The sequence below is a fragment of the Crinia signifera genome, chromosome 8 (assembly GCF_055691185.1).
Source record: "Crinia signifera chromosome 8, ASM5569118v1, whole genome shotgun sequence".
In the NCBI taxonomy this organism is placed as follows: domain Eukaryota; kingdom Metazoa; phylum Chordata; class Amphibia; order Anura; family Myobatrachidae; genus Crinia; species Crinia signifera.
In genome coordinates this window covers 43527863-43552654 of record NC_139224.1, presented here as the reverse complement: position 1 = coordinate 43552654, position 24792 = coordinate 43527863, and the positions used below count along the sequence as shown (strand labels likewise).

Below are 24792 nucleotides of genomic sequence, written 5' to 3'. Positions count from 1 at the left end.
GCTGATTCTTCCAGGAGCCAGCCGAGAACAGGATAGGGTTATGGCTGTCGGACCTGCCCGACAGTCGTGACCCTGGTATGAATAATCCCCTAAGTCTGAATTTGGCCTTAAAGTACGTTCAACTCTAAATTCAAACAAGCTTTACACATCTGCAGTGCGACTGTTTATACACTTGCTAAGCAGCGTACATTTGCTGCTCAGCGAGCATCTAATGCTGCAGGCGCAGCACGAGAGAAGTTCCACAATGGAAGTTATATTAAGTAACGTATTCATGGAGCAGATGTAAGGGATGTGCACCATTGCTAAGGACTTTCCAGTTTAAGCGTAGGATTGGGAATATTTATGTCTGACAGGAAGAACGATCTGATCTATGTCCAGTTGTGCTGATTATACTTTCCCCACCTTGCCGCAGCCTCCAGTTCCAGTGTTTGGGAGAAGGAGACCCTGAAAGGTGAAACCCCCCTGTTCCTAGCGGTGACCCACTGCAGACTAGACAATGTTGGCTTCCTCTTGTCCAACAACTGTGATCCTGATGCAAAGGATGATTTAGAAGATTCTCCACTTGTTATAGGTAATTAATCCCTCATTGTGTAATGCACACTATAAGATAATATAATATTATAATTATATTTATTTATGCGGTGTCACAAAAGGTCTGCAGCACAGTACATAGAACTAAAACATTACTTCACAGATATACATAATTGCAATGCCTATACCCCTTTCAGATTGCAATGCACCCGCTTTCACATCCCATTAAACAGAGGGCGACCCGGGTGCAGCGGTGTAGCTAGGTGCCATGCTGTCCGGAGCAAGGGCATATTTCGAGCCCCCCCCCGGTAATGAATTGGGGGCGTGGCTAACGGAATCTGCTGCGCTATATAAGAACCTGTAACGGAATCTGCTGCGCTATATAAGACACTAATAAAATCTGCTGCGCTATATAAGAACCTGTAACGGAATCTGCTGCGCTATATAAGACTATGTAACGGAATCTGCTGCGCTATATAAGACACTGTGACGGAATCTGCTGCGCTATAGAAGACACTGTAACGGAATCTGCTGCGCTATATAAGACACTGTAACGGAATCTGCTGCGCTATAGAAGACACTGTAACGGAATCTGCTGCGCTATATAAGACACTGTAACGGAATCAGCTGCGCTATATAAGACACTGTAACGGAATCTGCTGCGCTATATAAGACACTGTAACGGAATCTGCTGCGCTATATAAGACGCTGTAACGGAATCTGCTGCGCTATATAAGACACTGTAACGGAATCTGCTGCGCTATATAAGACACTGTAACGGAATCAGCTGCGCTATATAAGACACTGTAACGGTATCTGCTGCGCTATATAAGATGCTGTAACGGAATCTGCTGCGCTATATAAGATGCTGTAACGGAATCTGCTGCGCTATATAAGACACTGACGGAATCTGCTGCGCTATATAAGACACCGTAACGGAATTTGCAGAGCTATATAACAACCTGTAACGGAATCTGCTGCGCTATATAACAACCTATAAGACACTGAGGCACAAGCATCATTATAGTTACCCTGAGGACCCCCAGACTGCTTACCTATTCCTGCACACCTCTAGGACTGAAGCACCGTGTCCAAGATTTCATGGGACCCCCAGAATGAAGCCCCCAGGCCAGGCAGCTGTTGTGACTTCAATAACCAATGGCTCAGCCTTCCTCATGTTGTCTGACTGCTGCAAACGCCTGTCACATGTGGGAGGAGCATATACTGAACTCTGCTCAGGCAGACAGCTGAGTACAGGCCGCTGATAAGAGGAGCGGATGAGAGAGACCTCCTTAACCCTAGGGATGGCCATCGTTGCCATTGCCATCGATGGTTGCCATCGATGGCAATTCTGCAACAGGCCATCGATAGTGCTAAACTATGCAATGGATGACCATCGATATTTTTACATATCGATGGTCATCCATTGTGTTTGATTGATTGGCCTGTGGGCCAATCAAAGCACGGGGGCGGGGCTTCGCGGGTGTCAGCGGGCGGAGCTATGCTCCGTGTCCCGACACTTTGAAAAAAGTAAAACATCGTTTTGCTGTTCCATCGATGGATGAAAACCATCTGGTTCTCCCCCATCGATGGCAAAAGTATTCAACATCGGCCATGAACCATCGATGATTTCGAATCATCGATGGTCGATGGCCTTCCCTACTTAACCCCAGTGACAGCTGGACCAGGCCATGGTGTGTGCGCCGGGCACCTCCTTCCTTGCAGCAGCAGCTCCTGAGCCTCCGGAGTCTGTACTTCCGGATCTTCAATGCGCCGCTGAAGACCCCATCGGTGCTGCCTCCTCCAACCTGCCGCGGGGTCTGCGGCACGATAGAATGCCACTGCCAGGCGCCCACACCGAAGCCCGCTGCCGCTTGCTCCCCAAGCGGTAGCTGCCTTGCGCTAGAACCGCCACTGGAGAGGACTGGTCAGAGTGTCAGCCCGCCGCCCGGCCCCACCGTCCGTGACGCTTGGCGGCAGGGACCGGGCGAGCAGGGCAGGAGGCAGGCGCCGGGCAGGGCAGCCGCCGGCACTGCGCGCGCTGCCCGTTAGTATAGTACAATGCTAACAGGCAGCGTGCGCAGCGCCGGCGGCTGCCATGATGCTTGAACTTGAGCAGACTGCAGGGGGGGCGGGCCGGTGGCGCCATTTGACCAATCGGCGCCCGGAGCATGATTTTCGGTGGCTCCACCCTCCCTACGCCTCTGCCCGGGTGTAACCCTGGTCGAATTGCCGGGTTGGTTGACTCGGTTCATAAGCTTTGGTGCTTTCACACTGCACCTCGACACGTCACCAACCCAGCAATGACCAGGGTAAAAGCAGAGGCAGAACTCTGGGAGGCAATGGAGTCATCTGCCACCGGGCTCCTGCTCCCAAGGGGGCACCTCTCCACCAATGTGAGTTTGAATCAGTTAACTGAAAGCTGTTGATATCACTTCTGTGGCTGACTCCCCCTCCTAGCAGAACCATAGACATCACACTCTCTTTATTCTAAACATAATATCCATAACATACATACACACACATGCAAACATATATTTATATAAGATGGTGTGTCTGTTGGGGGGGGGGGGAGGGGGCACCAATATTTATCTTGCCTCCGGGCAACTTGGATGAACTTACGCCACTGGGTAAAAGGGTATTATATTGTCACTCTTCACTAATTACATAGAGAATACAGGGAGGAGGGACCATGCTAGATTCTGCAGGGTGTGGTATAGGGTTTCAACAGTCGGGATCCTGACAGTCATTAGCCCGATGTCGGGATCCCGACTGACCGGACTCAGACAGCATGGTGAGCGCAACAAAGCCCCTTGCGGGCTCACTGTGCTCGCCACGCTGCGGGCACGGTGGCTCGCTACGCTCGCCACCTATTCTATTCTCCCTTTATGGGGGTCTTGTACCCCCACGAGGGAAAATAGTGGGTGGCCGTCGGGACCTGTCTGTCGACGTTTTGACAGTCGGGATCCCGACGTCGGGTAAATGCCTGTCGATGGTCCCGACTGTCTGGGCCGCATCCGGCACCCGATGCTGCAAACTTAGGGTGACTACACACTATGCTGATATTACAACAATATGTAATGTCCAGCAAAATTAGAATGACATATAGTACATTGGGGGTGGCCATCTATCATCGATGATTAGAAATCATTGATGGTTTATGGCCCTTGTCAAATACTTTTGCCATCTTTTACCAAATGGTTTCCCTCCATTGATGGCAGAGCAAAAACAATGTTTTGCTTTTGTTTCTTTTTTAAAGTGCCGGGACATGGAGCATAGATCCCTCCCGCCCCCGGCACCTGTGAAGATCCCGCCCCAGGGTTTTTATTGGCCCACACGCCAATCAGTCAAACGCAATGGATGGCCATCGATACGCAAAAATATCGATGATCATCCATTGCATAGTTTAACATTATCGATGGCCAGTTGCGCTATTGCCATTGATAGCAACCATCGATGGCAATGGCAATGATGGCCATTCCTATCATACATATCAGGCAGTTTGTATGCCGCCATTGCACACTCCCATGTGTTGCATGCGATATCTTTTGGTTGGCCGCATGTCGCATGCCACCCGGTACAGTTTAATAAAGGACGGAATGAAGGATTGTTCCATCGTTCATTAAATCATACAGGCGTGTATGGCCAATACCATATGTCATCCGGCATATCATTTGAGAACACATTGTTCTGATATGCACCCAGCCAAAAGGGCAAAGGCCAACTAGCCAACTCATTCCAATACTGTAGGTATTTTTTACACTTTATTGGTGATGAATATATTACAAATCTTCATATACTGTATATTGATAGAAATGTCATTCTCTTTCAGCAACACGCAATGGGTCGTACGAAATTGCATCTCTGTTATTGCGTCATAAAGCGAGTGTGGATTTAAAGTGCGCTGATAACAGGACAGCTCTTCACGAGGCAGCAAAACTGGGGCATAAAGACATTGCGGGACTCCTGCTGCGTGCAGGGGCAGAACCGGACCGTACCAGTAACTTTGGGCTTACACCATTGGCTCTGGCTGCACAGAATGGGCACACTGATGTTATGGAGATCCTCATTCAGAAAGGTACCCGTGTGAGTCTCATGGATCATATATATCCATCCTATTCTCAGTTGGATCCATGAACTGGAGCGCTTCAGGGTGTGAACTGGGTGGAGACAAAGGGATTGCACATAACCACCCAGACTGGTGGGAGTGGCGTGGGCGTGTAGTGTGTAGTCAAAGCTTTGTGTGATTCTGAATCATGTGTATGGAGGGAGGGGACCCTGTTTCTTATTGGTTTTGTATAATACTGTATATCTACAAGGTTTAGGAAAATAGTCAATAGGTTAGCAACATATGCTCAACTGATTCAGGTCGGCAGTCACAAAAGGTTGACAGATAAAAGGTTGACAGATAAAAGGTTGACAGTGGTTAAAGTCAACAGATGACCATGCGGGAGCATTCAAAAGTATATCTCATGGTAAAAATTATATTTGCTAATAAAAATCCTCTTCTGCGCCTCCTCCCTTATGTGTCTCATAGTCTGCTGACTGCATTATAGACATGCATTTCATTTTACCAGGAAAATTAAAATATGAAGATACAGTACATATTATGAACCCACAACCTCCAAAGAAGGGCACTGCTGCCAGTGTGGTAGATATAAGAGGCCTATCATGTTAGAGACGATGATGTCTAGGCCTTCTGCCAGTGTCTGAGGGGATTGTGGCTAGGCCTTCTTCTGGGGTGTGAGAGGGGATTGTGCCCAGGCCTTCTGCCAGGGTGTGAGAGGGGATTGTGTCCAGGCCTTCTGCCAGAGTGTGAGAGGGGATTGTGTCCAGGCCTTCTGCCAAGGTGTAAGAGGGGATTGTGTCTAGGCCTTCTGCCAAGGTGTAAGAGGGGATTGTGTCTAGGCCTTCTGCCAAGGTGTAAGAGGGGATTGTGTCTAGGCCTTCTGCCAAGGTGTAAGAGGGGATTGTGTCTAGGCCTTCTGCCAAGGTGTAAGAGGGGATTGTGTCCAGGCCTTGTGCCAGGGTGTGAGAGGGGGATTGTGTCCAGGCCTTCTGCCAGCATGTGAGAGGGGATTGTGCCCAGGCCTTGTGCCAGGGTGTGAGAGGGGGATTGTGTCTAGGCCTTCTGCCAAGGTGTAAGAGGGGATTGTGTCTAGGCCTTCTGCCAAGGTGTAAGAGGGGATTGTGTCTAGGCCTTCTGCCAAGGTGTAAGAGGGGATTGTGGCTAGGCCTTCTGCCAGGGAAAGAGAGGGGATTGTGTCTAGGCCTTCTGCCAGCATGTGAGAGGGGATTGTGCCCAGGCCTTCTGCCACGGTGTGAGAGGGGATTGTGGCTAGGCCTTGTGCCAGGGTGTGAGAGGGGGAATGTGTCCAGGACTTCTGCCAGAGTGTGAGAGGAGATTGTGGCTAGGCCTTCTGCCAGGGTGTGAGAGGGGATTGTGGCTAGGCCGTCTGCCGGGTGTGGTATAGGGTTCCGACAGTCGAGATCCAGACAGTCATTAGCCCGACATTGGGATCCCGACTGGCCAGACTCAGACAGCATGGTGAGTGCAACAAAGCCCCTTGCAGGCACGGTGGCTCACTACGCTCGCCACCTATTCTATTCTCCCTCTATGGGGGTTGTGGAATAGCCGGTGGCCGTCGGGACCCCGTGTGTCGGGGTTTTGACTGTCGGGATTCCGACGTCGAGTAAATGACTGTCGGGATCCTGACTGTCGAGACCTCGTCCTGCACCTCTTCTGCCAGGGTGTTAGAGGAGATTGTGTCTAGGCCATCTGCCAGGGTTAATAGTGCTCATAATGTACAAGACATTGTAACTTGAAAAAACTGAGCAATGTTTTATTGGAATAGATTGTTGGCAGTGAGCAGCCCATCCCTTATTGTGTGTGTTTTCTCCAAGCAGATTTCAGTAACAATCAGAATAACACACCTTGAGCATACATTAACATAAAATACACCTTCGAACAAGGCTCGGTATAAATGCAGCATAACACAGCTCCCAGTAAAATCCAAGAAAATCTGATTATTTGACAGAAAAATTGTTGGGGTGCTAATAAAAGATTCTTTAAAAAAAACTTGGTGCAGGTTTGCTTTTGGGAATTCCTTTTCATATTTTATTTTGGGTAGTTAGGCGAATATGTTTCACTTAAGTTAACTTTCGACACTACACAATCTAATACGGGAGATTCTGACTCAACAGGAAGATACTGTTTACTCTAGTGTGCAATTACTCTATCATTATATATTCTACATTGCTTTTGCCTGCTCTTGCCTGAATGGTGCCTTCGGGGAAGGAGGTAGCATGGTTGCATATTGGAGTACTCGGTGTCCATGAGTTCTGTATGCCATGTCTGTCCACATGTGATCGTATAATTCTGCTGTATTTGCTCCTGTTTGTACTGTAGCCGCATATTATCGCTCTATCTACCCTTATATGTGAACGAGGTGCGTGTTGTTTTCTGTTTCTTTGCATAAAACCTCAATAAAAATTATTGAATAAAAAAAAAAATGGTGCCAAAAGGGCAGATGAGACTCTACAAAGTACATGTGTGTTACTCAGGTTGTAACAGCCACTTTCTTTCATTCCTATAGGTGCCAGTGTTATGTCACAAGCCTCAGACTCTGCATCTATTCTATTTGAGGCAGCCGCTGCCGGAAACCCAGATGCTGTGTCTCTGCTCCTGGAATACGGGGCAGACGCCAATGTACCAAAGCACTCTGGCCACTTGCCTATACACCGGGCAGCGTACCGAGGACATCTTCTGTGAGTGCTCAATAGATCCACCTTGTATTACCCCAGGGCTTAGACTATGCTCGTGCTGATGATAACTATGTTGTGTGATTGAGGTGTTTTCCATACAGTGCAATTACACTATGCCCTGGGTCATTCCTCTGCTAATACATCTAATATTAGAGGGAGTCCTCGTGTGCTACAAGCCCATCATGACATTCAGTGACAGACTACAACAGCAGATGAGAAGCTTTCTGGAAAAAAACAGCTCTGTCGCCATCTTATTCCACACCAAACCTACACAAGTCCCCTCTCTATACATAAACTGTGCTCCCCCTTCTGTAGTGATGGCAAAGATTAAATACCCCAACTGCTGGCTAAATACTATGCCAGTGAACCTCATAGTTTAACAGAACTTACCTAACTCAGGGGGAGATGTACTAACCCTTGGAGAGAGATAAAGTACTGACCGGTCTACTCCTTGCATCATAATTTTTCAAGGCTTAGTACATCTACACCTCAGTGTCAAAATGTAATTTGGAAGTGGGTGGAGCTCAAACAGTCAATACTCCCAATATGGATATTTGGGGGGCAAGGGATGGGATGACTGTGTGTGTGTATATATATTACACAGGTTGAGTAGGAGTATCCCTTACCCAAATGCTTGGGACCACGAGCATTTTGGATAAGGCAGTATACCAGATTTTGGAAATGTTATTTTTACTCACCTGGTCCCCTGGCATCCTAGGTGGCCATTGGATTCATCTTCAGCGGCATCCCCAGTCCCAAGGATGCATTGCGCATGTGCGCGGGTGAGCCGATGATGTGCACCAGTGCACCCATGCAATGCATCCTTGGGACCGGGGATACCGCTGAAGATGAATCCGATGGCCACCGTGGACACCGGAGGACGAGGTGAGTATGAAAAAAATGCGGGGAACTACTCTGGAAACCTACAGGTGTATTTCAAATGGGATGTCGCTATGGGCAACCAACATAAGAAGTAGATTCTGATTGGTTGCCCAATCGCAACATCCCATGTGAAATAGAACTCCGATCTTATGCTGGGTACACACCAGGACGACTAGGGCCCCTCAATCTAGATCCAATTCCGACCAATTGGATGTAGATTGTGTGCTGATTGGGCCCTTTTCTGTCCTGGTGTGGACCGATACCGATCCGATGCGCGGTCCCGCGGGTCGGTCGGTCGTTATTGAGATCCTACCTGCTGCAGGTAGGATCTCAATGACGACCATACAGCCGGGTGCGGGTTGCCATCGGATCGGACCCGCTTACGGTGCACATCGTGAGCGGGTCGTGCACCCCCGCGTCACCGTGAGCGGGTCGGACGAGCCACTGACGACCCGCTCACGATGTGCATCGTGAGCGGGTCGTCCTGGTGTGTACCCTACATTAGTAAATTTCCCCCAATCTTATTGGTTCCAGCTGCTCAGACCTACCTGGCTTCATCGCATGTACTTCCAGTGGCAAATAGAATAAGGAAATTCCATGTGGTCCTATCAGATGGAGTCACTCAGATAAATGACCTAACCTAACAAACTTGGTTACACTCCATTGAAACAACCCAATCTGAGCATGCAGGGTCACCATTACATTATGCTTATTAGTAACATATATTCTGCTTGCATACATAACAGGGCCCTACGGATTCTGATCCCAATCACTGACATCGCTGCAATCAGGAGAAGCGGTATCAGTCCAGTCCACTCAGCAGCTGCAGGAGGACACCCCGAGTGCCTGGACCTTCTACTCAAATCGAATTTTGATGTCAATTTTATGCTGGCCCAGAGGGTCCGCAAGGGGTATGATGATGAGAGGAAGTCTGCCTTGTACTTTGCGGTATCAAACAGTGATGTTTCCTCAGCTAAACTCCTACTAGATGCTGGAGCCCTCCCCAACCAAGACCCGGTTAATTGCCTGCAGGTGGCACTACGAATGGGGAACTATGAATTGGTCAACTTGCTGCTGCGTCATGGAGCCAACGTCAACTACGTATGCAGGGTCAATCCTATGCACTTTCCGTCAGCCCTACAGTACGCTCTCAAAGACGAGGTCATGCTGAGGATGTTGCTGAACTACGGATATGACATACATAAGTGTTTTGAATGTCCTCATGGAAATAATGTGCATCTTATAAGTGGCTATGAAGGTTGGACTTCTACGGTTATCAAAGACACAATGGTATGTATCACTTTGAGGCTCTGTCACCCGTTTCTTAGTTCAGAGAAGACGCACAAGTTAAATGTTTTTCTCAATGGTTTATTCTCCCATGGCAACATTTTTAGCTATTAGACCTCATGAACGTTCTCATTTCTCACATAGGACCTAGATGGAGGGAATGTCGATGTTGGGGTTTGAGGAGCGATTTCGTGACACTGCGCATGTGCCTAGGTGGCTCTGCAAATGTGCCGTGATGGTCTTGTAGGGGCGGTTGCGGTGTGGATTTATTGTCAGATTGATTGGCATAGGAGTCGATCCTATTAACTCCACATTGAATAGCAGCTGTGGCAGCATTTGTATCCATCTCTGGCCCCTAGAACCAGGGCGAGATTGAAAATGTTTTTTTGCAGGAATATTCTACAATCTCTCAGTGTAGAGGGACCACTGGGCTAAGAACATTCTCCCAATTTTTATAACAAATTATTGTAGAACATAATGAATTATCGATGCAATATGAACCATAGCATCTTCCTGATGAATAATCATGATCATTTGTTCTCCTGTGTCCATGTAGGGTTTTACCATCAATTAAGGAATCATTTTAGTTTTGTACAATAAAAAAAAAAAAATATATATATATATATATTTACAAAACCCATCCACCCCTTTACAAGAGCTTTTTACTTATGTGATAAGATATGTGATAAGATGATACTTAAATAAGTATAATCAGGCGCACCCACTAATTATTCAAAATATGGATTAAAAATAATAATATTTAAATAGACACAGCTGTGATGCTGCTCCCAGAACAGAATAAATCTAGACCCAAGAAAAATAAAATGTACTTAGAGAGCGCACTGTATTGATCTATTATGATCTATTTATTCAAAATAAAAATAACATATATAACATATAATTTTATGTGTATGTAATTGTTTTATATATATGTTATTTTTATTTTGAATAAATAGATCATAATAGATCAGTGGTAGCCAACCCTAGCCCTCGAGAGCTACCAACAGTTCACATTTTCCAGACAACCTAGCTGCTGCACAGCTGCACTCATTAATCACTAACACATTTTAAAAGATCCACAGATGGAGCTAATTAGCTCACTTGTGATTCTGTTAGGAGACCTGCAAAACATGCACTGTTGGTAGCTCTCGAGGACTAGGGTTGGCTACCCCAGTAATAGATCAATACAGTGCGCTCTCTAAGTACATTTTCTTTTCCTTTTCTTTATTACACGACCATTTTATAAAATGTATGCATTTATTATCTGTGTATTGTACCTATTTTTTGTTAACATGTTTTATTAATATTTATTAATTTTAGTATTAATAATTTTAACCACCCCCCAAGTGCAGCTTATTCCTCTCTACTTCTGTTACAATATCTGCAACTTGCAGTCAGTTGCTATTGAAGCTGCAGCAGGGCGGTGCTCGGTCAATATTGCTCCGCCTCCAGCCCAAGTTTTGGGAAGTACAGGGTCTTTGTAGCTAATGCTGAGAAGGATGCCTGACCTTACTGCAAGGAGGGTGATCTCATGGAAAGACTACTTTACATCTCCACACATTGGCCACAACAGGGGAAAAACACACTGTCCCAGATATAAAAGAGCTAACACATTGGCCCCATTAGGGGAATAAAAAAAACAAACACAGTACAAAAACAACAACACACAATGTCCCCACAGTAATAAAAAAAAATACTCAATGGCCTCCCAGTCCCTCCCCTCCAGAGCTGTGCAGCCTCAGTGATGCAGAGGCTGCACTGTGCAGGCAGGACAGTGTGGCTGCGTCACCCATGAAGCCATACCACCATAGATCATGGTCCAGTCCACTCCTGAGCCACCTGGAAGAGTCCAGCACAGCCTGGCCTGAAGTCACTAGACTGGTGGCCATTGGCAGCAGGGGTTGAAGTGCCATGTGTATTTGCACAGCTCGCCCGCTCCTAGCAAGGGCACTGCAGAAAAGCACCTATACCTCTATCAGCCATAGTTTAACACTGGATAAATCCACTTCACTACCAGATGCTCCTCTCATGGTTTGACCCCAGTAGATGACAGTAAACGTATGTACCATGTCAGGTTGCTCCTTGTAATCGACAAACAGCTAACCCCTCTGCTTTCTCTTGCCTAGTTCTGCGAAGTCATAACGCTGATCTGGCTGCAGCATCTCTGTGGGAATGTTGTTCGGGTCATGCTGGATTATGTTGACCATGTTGAGTTTTGCTCGAAGCTGAAAGAGACTCTCATGAAGCAAAAGCTCTGGCCTGAAATTCACTACATATCAAGTGAGCAGCTTGTGGGCTTATGTGTCTTTACTTGGGTTTGCTGAGCACATCAGGCACTGGGCACTCCAATACCGCCCTATTCACATCCTTAGTGTATGCCGCAGCCAATCATCTAAAGGCTATTCTGTACATGAAGAGCCTTATTCAGAAATGCATGTGGGGTCCTAACAGCCCGATCTCTTGATAAATAAATAATTCCAATCGGAACGGGTGAGACTGGGTGATCTCCTGGCCCACAGGTAGGACTATTGCAAATGCATGCACATTATGCTAATGGCTAATCTCACAAGTGGGGTGGTGCAGGCACATAGATGTGGGATCTCCTAGTGGCTCCCTCTCTGGGATTTATGAGAAAAGAAGCCCGTAGGCTTCTATACGGAATGCCTTCAATAGATGGTGTTACCTACTGCATACAAGCTTTATAAAGTTCTGCTATCTGGAACTTGATACATATGGGAAATGTAATGAAACCTCCACAAACTGCCAGTTTCAGTGGTTTTAAACACCTTTTGCCATTAGTCCATCTCATCATAGACAGTCCATACACACTCATCAAACACAGAGCAACCCCTCTTAATATAATTCTCTTTTTTTTATTCCTAGCAAATCCACGTTCACTAAAACATCTGTGTCGTCTGAAGATCAGGAAGTGTATGGGACGGCTTCATCTGCGTTGTCCGGTTTTTATGTCATTCATCCCTCTGCCCAATCGCTTGAAAGATTACATACTGTACAAAGAGTATGACTTGTATGGACAGGGGAACTTTGCACAGACTTGCAAATAACCTATTATGGCTCCAGAGATGGGGCTACAAAGTCCAAAATTCAAATAGGGGAGCCTCACCAACTACCAGGGAGTCAGTTTGGATGACAGTTGGTGTGACACCCCTGTTTGAATTTTGAACTGCGCTGGAGCCTCCCCTTGCCTCTGATGGTACCAGAGAATGAAGAGGACAACACACAGCATTAGCAGTTCAGGAGGCTTTATATGGTGGCCTATCTGCAGATTTTCAGGCTGTTCCTGTGATGCCAGTTCCCAAGGATAACATGGAGGAGGCAGGGGCAAAGATCGGGACAATGTTGTTGTTTTTTTCTCCGTTATAATCGTAAGGAAACACAATGAACTCACATTATTAGGATATATACAAAAAAATATCTTGAATGTCTTGAGTACCAAAAATGACAATGTCCACAGGCAGATGAAGCGGCTGGTCGTACATAGTTGTTTTGCCCCTAAGTTGGACTAATATAAATGTTTATATGTGGACTTATTAAGTTGACGAGCCATTATGACACTGTGATCAGTAATACAGGAAAGCAGAAGCTGGTGTTATGATCGGCATTTGGAGTGGTTCTGCTAATGGCAAGTTCATATATATTGAAGAACCGTAATCAATAGAGAGATAAAGCTGTTCGGAGAACCATCACTTAATCCGAAAGAGACATGGCACAAAAACGTCTGAGTGTTTATTCTTTATGTGCATGTGTGTGACCTTTTCCAGCAATTCTCTTTCCTCACATATGGGTTTGTTTATTGGACCTCATTATGGGGACGTGAATGAAAGGAGGGTCCTGCTGCGGCATTGAAGTAAGGGGCATCTCAGAAGGTCTTGCATCCAGCTTTCACCCCTCTCAATCAGATCAAATCAAGTTTCACGTTTTACTTCTGGATAAATCTCGGTGTACTCACTACAACAGCAGGACAAGCTTTCTGAATGTGAAAATACTCATTTGCATTTTAACTGCTTTTCCACTGTAGATTTCCAATGAAGATTGCAGAAAATAGGCAGATTTTAAAAACTGCAGGGTTCTCATTTTCTTTGTGCCCTAAGGGTTTTACTGGCTGTGTTTTTATACATTATAGATTAGATTTTCTTTCCCTTTCCTAAATCTGAATATTTCATTTATATGTATTCCCAACCACTTTCATTACTGGCCTGTCTAGCCTGCTTACAGCTAACCTTTCTGTTGGGTTCCTGATGTGCTCTAGTAACGCTCTACTCAGGCTAAAGGGGCACCTGGTTCTGCTTTCTGAAGGGGATAACAGTTTGGCAGAGCTGCAATGGAATAAGTCAATTGGGAAACCACTGCAATTGAAACGGGTAGAAATACTAGAAGATCAATTATAAAATAAAAAATAATAAAAAAAAAACTTGTTTGGTGAACATAATCATAATGAAAACTTTGATTTCATCAGTATTTCTCAGACTGATACCCAGTTGTATGTGGCTAATGCTGGTAGAGTTCCATCATCTTTTGCTCTGCCAGAAGCCATGCATGTAGAGGTGTTGGTGTGTTTGCCACATAGTTTATAGTCCCCTGTATTGCATTAGATGGCCCCAGGAGCACGTCTGTACGGGACCTATATACTCTTTAAGCAAAATATGTCCTTGATGCAAGACTCCTACTTGGCTCCGGGTTCAGTTACTTGTGGGTTGTTGATATTTGGTTTTTGGTGTTGGCCTGTGCTCACTTTCATGCAGTGTTATAGTTTTACCCCTTTCACACCACTTCTTCAACCTGGGTTACAGCTTAGTGTGAAAGGGTCCCAAAAAAAGTGAAAGGGTCCCAAAAAATAACCAACAACAATCCAACCCAGGTAGTAACCAGATTAAGGGACAGTATTACCAGATAACCCTGTCACGGCAAATGGAGAGGTGCATTACCAGGTGACTGATCACTAAAACTGCTGGTCTGGGAAGGTACAGCCATCAGGAAGAGGAAGCCGACTAAGGACAGTGCCGCCCATGATTAGACCAAAGCCACACCCAGATAAACATTAAATCATTTTTATAAACTGTATGAATCTACGTTGTTATTGGGTAACAGAGGAACCCTGGATCCCTCCTCAGTAGAAGGCAGTCCACTGGGAATCACCTGATCCCATACCTTAAACAGAAGGTATGCATTTAGATTACCACCAAAGTATAAGGAAAACGCAAACTCTGTTTAGTAAAATGGTTTCATTTTGATTAATAATGCAATTACATGAACACAAATGTCCAAATGTTATAACAGGCTTAAAAATGTATCATGTTTAGTGTTATGAGCGAATCACAGCTACTTACAGAAGCAGAGTGTGATATCCTCAAGGAGAACCTTGCCGGCTGAAGGTACATCTATTATTAAATCCTCATGGCTGACCCTGGGACTCTGTACATACAGACCCCTCCCCCCTACCAATAATATGGCTGTCTCTGGAAAATGATAACTCTAAATAAGAACAGCAACATGTGGAGCCAAGTAAATATAGGAGACCCTGCTAGATCACTGTAAGCATAATTAATACAAAGTAACTCCAAAGGCAAAAAGACGCCAGAAATAAACCCACATTCTATGATCATTTCCTAACAAACTGGAAAGTGGCATCAACATTTATAACTAGGGATGGAAACTGAATTTCGATAGTCTAACGCCATCAAAGTTGGTAGTCTGTTTACCTCCTGAACAAACATCACAATGTTTTATTTTATTGTGTTGCAATGGTTAGTTACCATCATACTGAAAGTTTTGATGGTGGAATTCTAGAGTAATTTGATGCCTAAGTTAAAGTACTTTTAAAAGGATTAAAAATAGGGAAAAAAAGAAGTTACTTAGAGAACAAACATCACTAAAATAAAATCCCAGTATCGGGTCAAATATGACACCTGCTAATTTATAGGGGCCATGATTTAATATGCCAAAAATGGGATATTGTGTCCTGAAGCAACTCTATGGGAACATAGACTGGGACACATAAACCTATAGTAAGTATGGCAGCAGGCAAGAATGCTCCCATTCCAACGGTCAATGACACAATGATAGGTTGGGGAGAATGGTCATTTGACCACATGCAAATATAGTTTCGGGCTTTCCAAGACTGTAAATGGTGATTACTGGACATCATCTTGTGTGATAGAGTTGCCCATCTGCAGTAAGCCTACACACTGTAAGGCTGGCACCCTACGGCACTATTAGTTTCACTGCACAATTCTGCCCCATTACTCATCTATTCACACTTTTAGGTGTGATTGTTTGTATGTGTCACTTTCTGGTTTCTTTTAGGGGTCTGGAGTAGACCATCATGGGGAACCCTCTCCCAAAGTTGTCCCCATTTAAGTTTGGGGGGCGGGTGCACTGAAAATTCAGTTCCCTAGTAAACGCTTTAACGGTCATGTAGAAAGGAGTCATTTGAGTCCCGTAGTAGCGCAGAGGGCACAAGGGGTAGTATGTCTCCAGAGGATTAATGGTCATTGGTGGTTAACATCATGGAATTCAACCACCAAATGTACGGCATTATTAGTTTGTAACCACCAATGCCCAAATCCCTACTGGGGAGTATGGAATGCCAATCGAGTTCAGGTATGTGGCTTACTGATGTAGAAAAGGGGTGGGACTAAGCAATTTTGGTGGCAAGGCTAAGCTCCATCATTCAGTGCATTTAGAAAAAAAAAAACCTCAATTCAAGTACCAAATAAAGTATGCTTTCACATTACAGGGGAAGAATTTCACGTTGTTGGCCTAGACACAATTTATTTACCGTTTGTTCAAAGAACATAAATCTGGGACAAAATGATGATCATAATAAATAGAATTATTGCATAACAAAATAAATGCACACGGTTATCCGATCACAAGTTACAAGGATAGAAATGGTGGGTTCTAGAGCTTGGAACTTGGAAGGCCTCTATAATGAAGATATATGTATATAGATAAAGGCAAAGATTACTGCAACAAAATGTACTACAGTGATGTGCATGGCCTCAAAGGAGAATGCAATCTACAGCTGTAAAACACTTTGAATACATTATCTAAGATACATAAAGTGCTGGACACTTCCACATCATAATCATAACACGATTCAGTCACTTTTCTTTTATGGTTAATAAGCAGATTATTGTCCAAATATAATATCAATCATTTAAAAGACACGTTATTGATCAATTAAATGGCTAAAATACAGTATACAATTGAAGTTCACTGATGGTGCTCAGGTCTAGGACAACTAACATCTTCCCATGTGAGGGGAATCCCTTAGCCTTCCAAAACAGCAGCTCTATTGGTTCAGGTGTATATTGTGACTAACCCTTATGTAGTGTGTATCCTAGCAACCTGCACCTGTCAAAATGTGCAGTCCCTATTGCCAGACTTGGGTGTCGTGCTCTGCTCTGGTGCTTTTAGCACACTCGTCTGTATCTAAGAACTGAGGTACAGATCAGAGTGTGCTACAGGCACCAGAGTAAAGATCGACATCCCAGGGGGAAAAAAGGAAGAACTGCACAGGTTGTGACAAGTGCAGGGCGCTAGATTGAACGTTACTTACGTAAAATGTTCTTCACCTTCCACTTTATTTCTTCACCAGACTGTTAGCATGGATGATATCTTAGCTCAGGCCTGGCCAACCGGTTGCTCTCCAGCTGTTGTAAAACTACACATGCCAGCATGCCCTGCCACAGTTTTAGCACTCCCAATTAGCAAAACAGAGGCAATGCATGCTGGGACTTGTAGTTTCACAACAGCTGGAGAACATTGGGTTGGCCAGGCCTGCTTTAGCTGGTCACATCACCCCTTATCCAGCAATTGATAGAACTCCTAATTAGACATTACTTTGTATTAACTACAAGGCACTAATTATTAAGTCACTGTGTAGAACATTCTTTACTGGACCTGCTTTCGATAATATACAACCCACCAAATCACATACACCACAGAACAAATAGCTCCTCTTAACCCAAAATGTATAGGGGAATAAAAACTCCACAAGTCATGAAAAGTCATAGTTCAAGTTCAAGTATTTTTTTTAAATGCTGTAATTAATTTTTTTGCAGCCACGTGTACCACAATATATAATATAGTTTATAACACTAGGTTACTTTATTAAAAAGGAGAGTTTTTGCAATGATTTAGGGCCTTGATGGCTAACCTTGACACTCCAGCTGTTGTTGAACTACACATCCCAGCATGCTCTACATCAGATTTACCATATCCAAAGAGCAAAACTGAAGATGCGGGGATGTGTAGTTCAACAACAGCTGGAGTGTCAAGGTTAGCCATCAAGGATTTAGGGGATCATCCTCGTGGCTCAATAGCAATAACTGCTGACTTGATGTAAATGTGGAATTTTTAAGCCTCTTCCCAAATATCAAATGACCAACCTGGAAACATTAGTTACCACAGACCGTTCCTGGTAAGTTACTAGCAAGCTTGTAGTAATGTTAAACTGCTATAAGTGATGTCACAATATCAAGACAATAAAATAATGCTACAATTTTTGGAGAATGTTTTCATCCACGAGACATTAGTTTGGCATTATTTATGACATGTATTCCGCCCGCCCCCCCACCCCAAAAAGAAAAAGAAAAGAAACAGGTCACCATCAGAGAAGTATAAAATCGGAATAAACAGAAAGTCCTTAGAGACAAATCTAAGGGGAGTCAGAAAACCAAAAATACAGAGAACCCAAGATGTACAGGAGAGTCCACAGTCTAATTTCTGAGGATTTCACTGGAAATTCAGTGCACAAAAAATAAGCAGACATCGCTCTGTAGTGAAATCATCGTCCATGAACTGTTCACAAAATCATGGAAAATTTGCCGATTTTAATGGAAAATAATGCAGGACTGCATAAATTCATTAAAAATGCTTCATAATAATTACAATAATAAAAAAGAGCCGTTTTATATCCGTCTTGCATGCTTATTGTGCCATAAAATGTGCATTGACAAATTGAGAAGTCTCTGCTTGCTCCCAACTTCATGCTTCGGACTCTCGTTTTTTTTTCCCATCCTCGCCGAGATCGCTGTCCTCCGATTGGCTAGCGCTGAGCACTACAAACTGTCCATCTGTGCCGACTTGGCCGACTCTGGTGGAAGCTGCTATCAACCTGCTCTGCTCCTCCAGGTCCTTAAAGAACAAGGTCACTGGTCAGGCATGTGTTACAAAGAACATTGTAATAGTAATGTGGATTATTCCGCATATGACATATACTGGAAGATGCAATTGGTGGCTTTTTCTTTCCCACATTTTCCCAGTGGAAGCAGGTATGGCTTGGACAGAAAACATTCCATAGCAGCACTGTATGATCCGTTATATAATGGTGTACAAGGGAGACGAAAAAACAAAACCCCAGGAAAATCTGTTGGTGCGGTTGCTAGTGTCCCAGTTAATCTCTGTGTCCCCAGAAAGTTTTTCCTTTTAAAAGAAGCTTTTTTTGGAAAGTATTGGATATTATGGTTTCATGGCAACTTATAAATGAATAATATTTTGGCCAAATATATATTAGAAAAAAAACTTTGGAAAGGGCTATGGGGGGTATGCAATCCCAGATCACAGATGTCGATCCCTCCCGTTATCCAGGGCCAGTTGCATTTTGTCCGACAGCAAATTGGCAGGCGAGTTTTAATGTCCCGCCTGCTGAGCTGTGAAAAGTGGGCGTGTCCCCATAAATGGTCGTGAATTGTCGATCTGCGGCCGGTTTCGGCAGAACGGGCCTGACAGCTTCTAGTCAGTAAAGACAGCATTGAATAGGGCCCCGTCGCGAATAGCGTCGGAGGATTGCCTAAGGGTCCCGATTCTGAATCAGATGCTTGTATGCATCTATTGGCGGTCGCATTCCTGTGTCTTTATGCCAATACCGCTAGGGCCCTTCCCTGGTGTACATCCACGCATATAAAAGTACGGAGTACTGGAGATAATTGAGCATCTCCAGGTGCTGCTATCATGCTTGGCACTTTTCAGACGCCGTCATTGGCTGCGTCATGGAATCTTACAGCAGCCCTATGATAGGTGCAGATGCTCCTTCAGGGTGTGGCCTACAGAGTGAGTAATTAAGCATCTGTGTATGCAAACACTTCAGCGACGCACACCCATAACATTCCAATAACACACCCATCAGCCTGAATAGCCACCACCCGGTCAGTCATCGACAATGAATAGATTTTCAATATACTACTGTGTCTGAAACCTGTGCAAACACAACCATATGTATAAAAAAAATTGCTCAACGGTGTCTGATATCGGCATAGGATGTGACACACAGACCTTTAATCTATACAGAATGTAATTACATTTACTGACAAATGTCAGATCACCCTTATCTGTAAGTCACCTTTTCTATCTGTTTCTGTTTACTGATTTCTTTCTCTTGTTTTTCTTTTACTTTCTCGATTTCTTTTTGTTTTTCTGAAGCTCTACGGTCCTAGAAGAGAGAAGATGCGGTGACGTGAGGCTTGTGAAAGAGGTTAGACACAAGGATTACATGTATGAAGTCACAGGTGCACTTACTAGCTCGGCGTGGAGGGCAATCTGTTTGGCCAAGCCAACGGAATCACAAATCTGTAAACACAGACAAAGACCATCGGTTTGTCTTCCACTTCCTGTAAGTGTAAACGATCTGAAGCAATGCATTACAGCAGCTGCTGCGAGTGTTTTCATAAAAACGTACAGAAATCGTACATATCCAAGTATTCTGACTACCTCAATAATATTTTGGTTTATCGAAAACATTAATATTGTCTTTTTGTTTCAGAATAACCCTACATTTAAAAATTGAACTTACTAAACAATTTAATTGGTTTCATGTATTTAGGAAACGATCTACTAGTGAATGCACCAAAGATAATCTTCAACTCTGCGGGATTATTTGGGAATTCCTAGAATTTGTTGGTTGTGATAGTGATAATAGAGATTTATATGTAGTGGAGTCCTGTAAGAGTCCAGTGATGGTGCAACCCGAGGAACGGGGACCCTGGTTTCCTCTCCCTTTCGATCGAGGAGCTATTGGTGCACTTTAATAATGAGATGTAATTGGTGTACCTTTTCACCCTCGTTGTTGGATTCAAATATGTAGCACACCGAAACAGGGCGACCCTCCGCTAGCCCTCCCGCTGTACGGAGAACGAACCCAAACAGACGCTTGTTTTCCTGATGTGTAGCATATAAAACCACGTTCGGTAAAGGGAACTAAAGAGAGAATATAAACGTATACAGGGATCAGTGAAACGCATCAGATTTACAATGCAAGCACCACGTACAGATAAGTGTTTGTCCTACACTTATGTCACTTTGCAGCCAGAAGAACCCTATTCATTTTTGTATTTCAATGTACCAGCAGAATATCCACAGTATAAGCAAACATACTAGGAGACAAGCAATCACTTTATAGCAGTAACTCAGATACTGTAGGTCACTTTGCCCGAACTAATTGATCGCCTGTATGCTCAGTCAGGTCACCAAAAGGGCCACACCTCTGTGTGCAGGTGATTGGTTCATCTAAATATAAGTGGGGGACGCCATACAGAGAGCTTTTAAGAGCTAAATAACCCAAGGTTGATTAAATGCAAATAGGTACTACCCACTAGTGACCATACTCCGACGGCTTTACATGAACCTTCCCTCTGAGATGACCAAACACATCACAAAAAATATTTTCCTGATCAGCTCTACCCATTAAAATATATTTAACTACCAAATATAAGAGATTTAGCTTCAAGTACATGTGAAAAACTCACCCTCAATCGTGTCACTTGTGTCTGTGGATCAATTAACCTGGAAATAAATGGTTGGGAAAGAGCAAGTGTTACAGGAGAGTTCTTAGGTGAGTGATCCCATAAAAACATGGGGACACAACCACACCAATCTAAGGGGTTGATGGATCAAGTAGTGAAGAGTGGAAACTGGTCCACTTCTATACTCTTCAATGCTTGATGCATCAGCCCCTAAAGCTGGGTACACATATGACTATATGTGTACAATCTGATGCCTGGAGCGGCGGGACCTGGCACAGGTGACGGCATTCACAACTGCCGATACCGGCAATGATAAAGCTCTCACTAGCGATATCCTCTGATGTCCTGCATGTACAGACGACCTTGCTAACAACCTGTGGGGGAGCGCATCATTAACGATACGGGGCCTGATTAAGAGATAGTTGCAATTACAAAAGATTTCATAAAACTGCAACCTCGGGCGGTATTCTGCAGGAAGAGCGCAGGGCAAGACCGCCCCATTCACCGGGTCCCACCCAGCTATATCTCCGCAAAAATCTGCGAGCACATGGCTGTGTAGCGAAGCGCGCACACATGATGGCATCCTGGACACGCAGCCTAGCTGCTCAGCCAGGCGCAAGCTGGCCATGTTTCGGGCCGTAGCTGCTGCATGCAACGTCACATAGACACTCCTGCGTTTTCTGGGCCACGCCCAGAAAATGCTGAGACCCGCCCTCCGTCGGAACTTAAACTGCGATCTCAGTTAAACTGTTCGCGCATGCACAGATGTCCAAAAATCACAAACTGATATTTTTGGATAATTGCATCTGGCCCATAGTGCATACACACTAGACAACCTGCACGATACAATAGTTAACGATGGTCATTAGAGTGAATATCATTTACAATATCATCTAGTGCGTGCGCATCTTAAGCGGCATATATGAAAACATTCTAGCAAAAGGATCACAACGTATAATAAGGTGTTGCATGAAATGGCAGAGATTTGTTACCCGCCTGCTAATATCAGTGGGGATGAAGCTTTTATTGTGCGGCATCCAAGACACAATCATGGTCACAAGGTAAAATGACTTACTTTAAACAGTCGCAGGTCACTAGCAGATGGGACTCCGTCATCCGGAATATATTGTGTATTGCACGTGCAGCTAAGATTTGGCGCATTGTTTCATATACAACTTCTGGACTGTCATCTACTTTCACTTCCATAGAACCAAGGAACCGTACAATAAACAGCTGGTGAAGGATTGAATCTAAAGAACGAGAGGATTTTAAATGATCAAACACGGATGATGCAATGGTAATTACTTTTCACATGATTTATTCATATCTATTCACACTAAACTCAGAAAACAAATGTTACAGTGTGTTATATGTCAAGGGTCAGTAACACCTGGCATGATGGCTGTTTCCGCTGGCACCCGAGGACCACCAGTGGAGCCAGCCACTTATTTTGCTGGATAATGCAGACGGCAGGAAGAATTTAGTGCATCTACCTCAGCCTCCTCCAATTGAGCAGATGCCTCATGTGTGTAACGGAGCACACCACCTGACCTGCACAAGCGGGCCTGGAATACAGTGCTGCTGGGACTCCTGAGAGCTAGGAGAGGTAGACAGAAGATGCCTGCCTCTACCAAGGCAGAGCACAAAGGAGAGTGTGGGAGGGACGGAGCATAAGGAACTGCAGGGGAGGGACGGAGCATAAGGAACTGCAGGGGAGGGACAGAGCGATATAGTCATTTCCTGCTTAGGGCTATTATTTTTACTGGTTTGACACATTTATTGGTGCAATTTAGATAATGATGTTCCCGCATGACTTGCAGAACACTTGAAAACCATGTCCGACAACTAGAAGAGATTACAGCTGCTTGACATGGTAGGACTGGACCTTTATTAGGACGGGTTGTGTGCAGCAAGTGCATAACATGACTGGATTGGCCTTAGCTCCTGGCCAATTAGATGCTTGCACACAACATACTGACCAGCCTACATCCAGCAGCAACTTGCTCTGCAGGCTGTCGGCACATTAATACATTATGGATAATGGAGGATAAAGTGGGAAGAAAAAAAAAAAAGGTATATGTATTTACCTTCAGACTCTGATTTTTCCCCAGATTCTCCAAATGGGTTCGTCCGCCTGAAAAAAATACACAAAAGTATGTAGTGATGAAGAGAGGTCTAATAGTAAAGGATATATTCCAAATTATTAGCAAGTGATGTATCGGGCCAAATGTAATTGTGTGTGAGAATCAGAAAGTGAGAGATTTTGGGAGAGTTTTCAGTTTTCCCACTTTTTTTTTTAAAGCGGCGCTCATTTACATGGCAAAATCAAACTGGTTTTGCAGTGTAAATGATCGCCGCTTTAAAAGAAAGAAAGAAAAAAATAAGGAGGAAAATTCCACCAAAATCTCTCACTTTCTGATCTTACACCCCATCACATTTGGCCCCAGGTGTACACTGCAAAATCAGCTATGTTCCATCACCTATAAAACAGACATGTCACTTCTCTAGTTGGGACAAGTTTGCACCGTGACATTAAATAAGCTATATATATTTTACACACACTGGCTATGACTATTTCTTGGGGGGGGGATGGATAATGTACCTGCCAGACTGTCCCGGGGTCCTGGGCTGTCCGGACTGGTCTTCACTAACTGGAGAAATAATATCAAACTGGATGGGTGTGTCTGGTGCTACGATGGAGTCCAGAGACAGAGCAGTAAGAGCGGAGGAGTCGGAGCCCACGGAGCTGGTGCTGTTTGTGCGTGTGGTGCGAGGGCGAGAAGCTCTGCAGAAGAAACCGTAAGAGAATGAGCTCTGTGCAGTGTCCTATATTCTTACAAGGTCTGCCATGTGCCTAGTGCAGGCCTGGACAACGTGTCACTATACACATCCCAGCATGCCTTGCCACAGCTTTAGCATTGCCTAAAAGTACTGCTGTGGCAGGACATGCTGGGATAGCCACAGACTGGACAGGTCTGGCCTAGTGGATGCTCGAACACCGAAGAGGTTTCATTAACAAGGACCATCAGACTCTGTTCAGTGGTTGGGTCCCAACCTGGGGTTCTGTGAATCACAGGAAGGAACACCATGATCTGGTAACCGGCGAGTCGTGTACAGGACGTTAGGCCTAGATAAACAACAGACTCTATCCTTGTTCTTAGTGACCCAGAAGGAACAGAGCCATACTGTGTATAATGTAGGCATGATCCCACACACTGTAAGTGGGCCCTAACTGGCACTATCCAAAATACAGCAAATGTTACTTTAATGAACAGTAAGACAGCTACGCTGGGTAACAGCTTGGTCCACACAGTAAATGAAAAAAATGAAAAAATGAATACATGAAACATTATATATATATATATATATATATCCTCCCAGCTTCGTTCTACAAGTATATGTATACTCATTACTTAGTAGCTTACCCTTTAATTACGCTGCTTAGTGTTTTTAACATAGTGTATGTACTTTTCACTGTCTCCACGAACACAGCACTAATCACTGTATTTTATTCTATTACAGCCGCCTGTCGTGTATTCCCGAGCCACGGTAACCTAGGTGA

At 44.5% G+C, this 24792-nt stretch overlaps 2 protein-coding genes across 2 annotated transcripts in view; one reads left to right on the top strand and one right to left on the bottom strand.

Annotated features, from left to right (window-relative positions):
* The window catches only part of ASB14 (ankyrin repeat and SOCS box containing 14), an 18793-nt gene extending 5580 nt beyond the window's left edge, over positions 1-13213 (top strand). The window contains exons 4-9 of the mRNA XM_083158019.1: positions 413-571; positions 4364-4609; positions 7128-7299; positions 8925-9468; positions 11592-11745; positions 12349-13213. Coding sequence (XP_083014145.1) covers positions 413-571; positions 4364-4609; positions 7128-7299; positions 8925-9468; positions 11592-11745; positions 12349-12530 — 1457 coding nt within the window. The 3' untranslated portion in view covers positions 12531-13213. The remainder of the gene's footprint in view (positions 1-412; positions 572-4363; positions 4610-7127; positions 7300-8924; positions 9469-11591; positions 11746-12348) is intronic.
* Positions 13214-14693: 1480 nt separating this feature from the next.
* APPL1 (adaptor protein, phosphotyrosine interacting with PH domain and leucine zipper 1) overlaps positions 14694-24792 on the bottom strand; it is a 43807-nt gene continuing 33708 nt past the window's right edge. Inside the window, exons 15-22 of the mRNA XM_083156242.1 lie at positions 23833-24015; positions 23318-23364; positions 22306-22480; positions 21234-21270; positions 20539-20685; positions 20008-20058; positions 19832-19921; positions 14694-18627 (exon numbers count right to left, since the gene is read on the bottom strand). Of these exons, the coding sequence (XP_083012368.1) occupies positions 18478-18627; positions 19832-19921; positions 20008-20058; positions 20539-20685; positions 21234-21270; positions 22306-22480; positions 23318-23364; positions 23833-24015 (880 nt within the window). The 3' untranslated portion in view covers positions 14694-18477. The remainder of the gene's footprint in view (positions 18628-19831; positions 19922-20007; positions 20059-20538; positions 20686-21233; positions 21271-22305; positions 22481-23317; positions 23365-23832; positions 24016-24792) is intronic.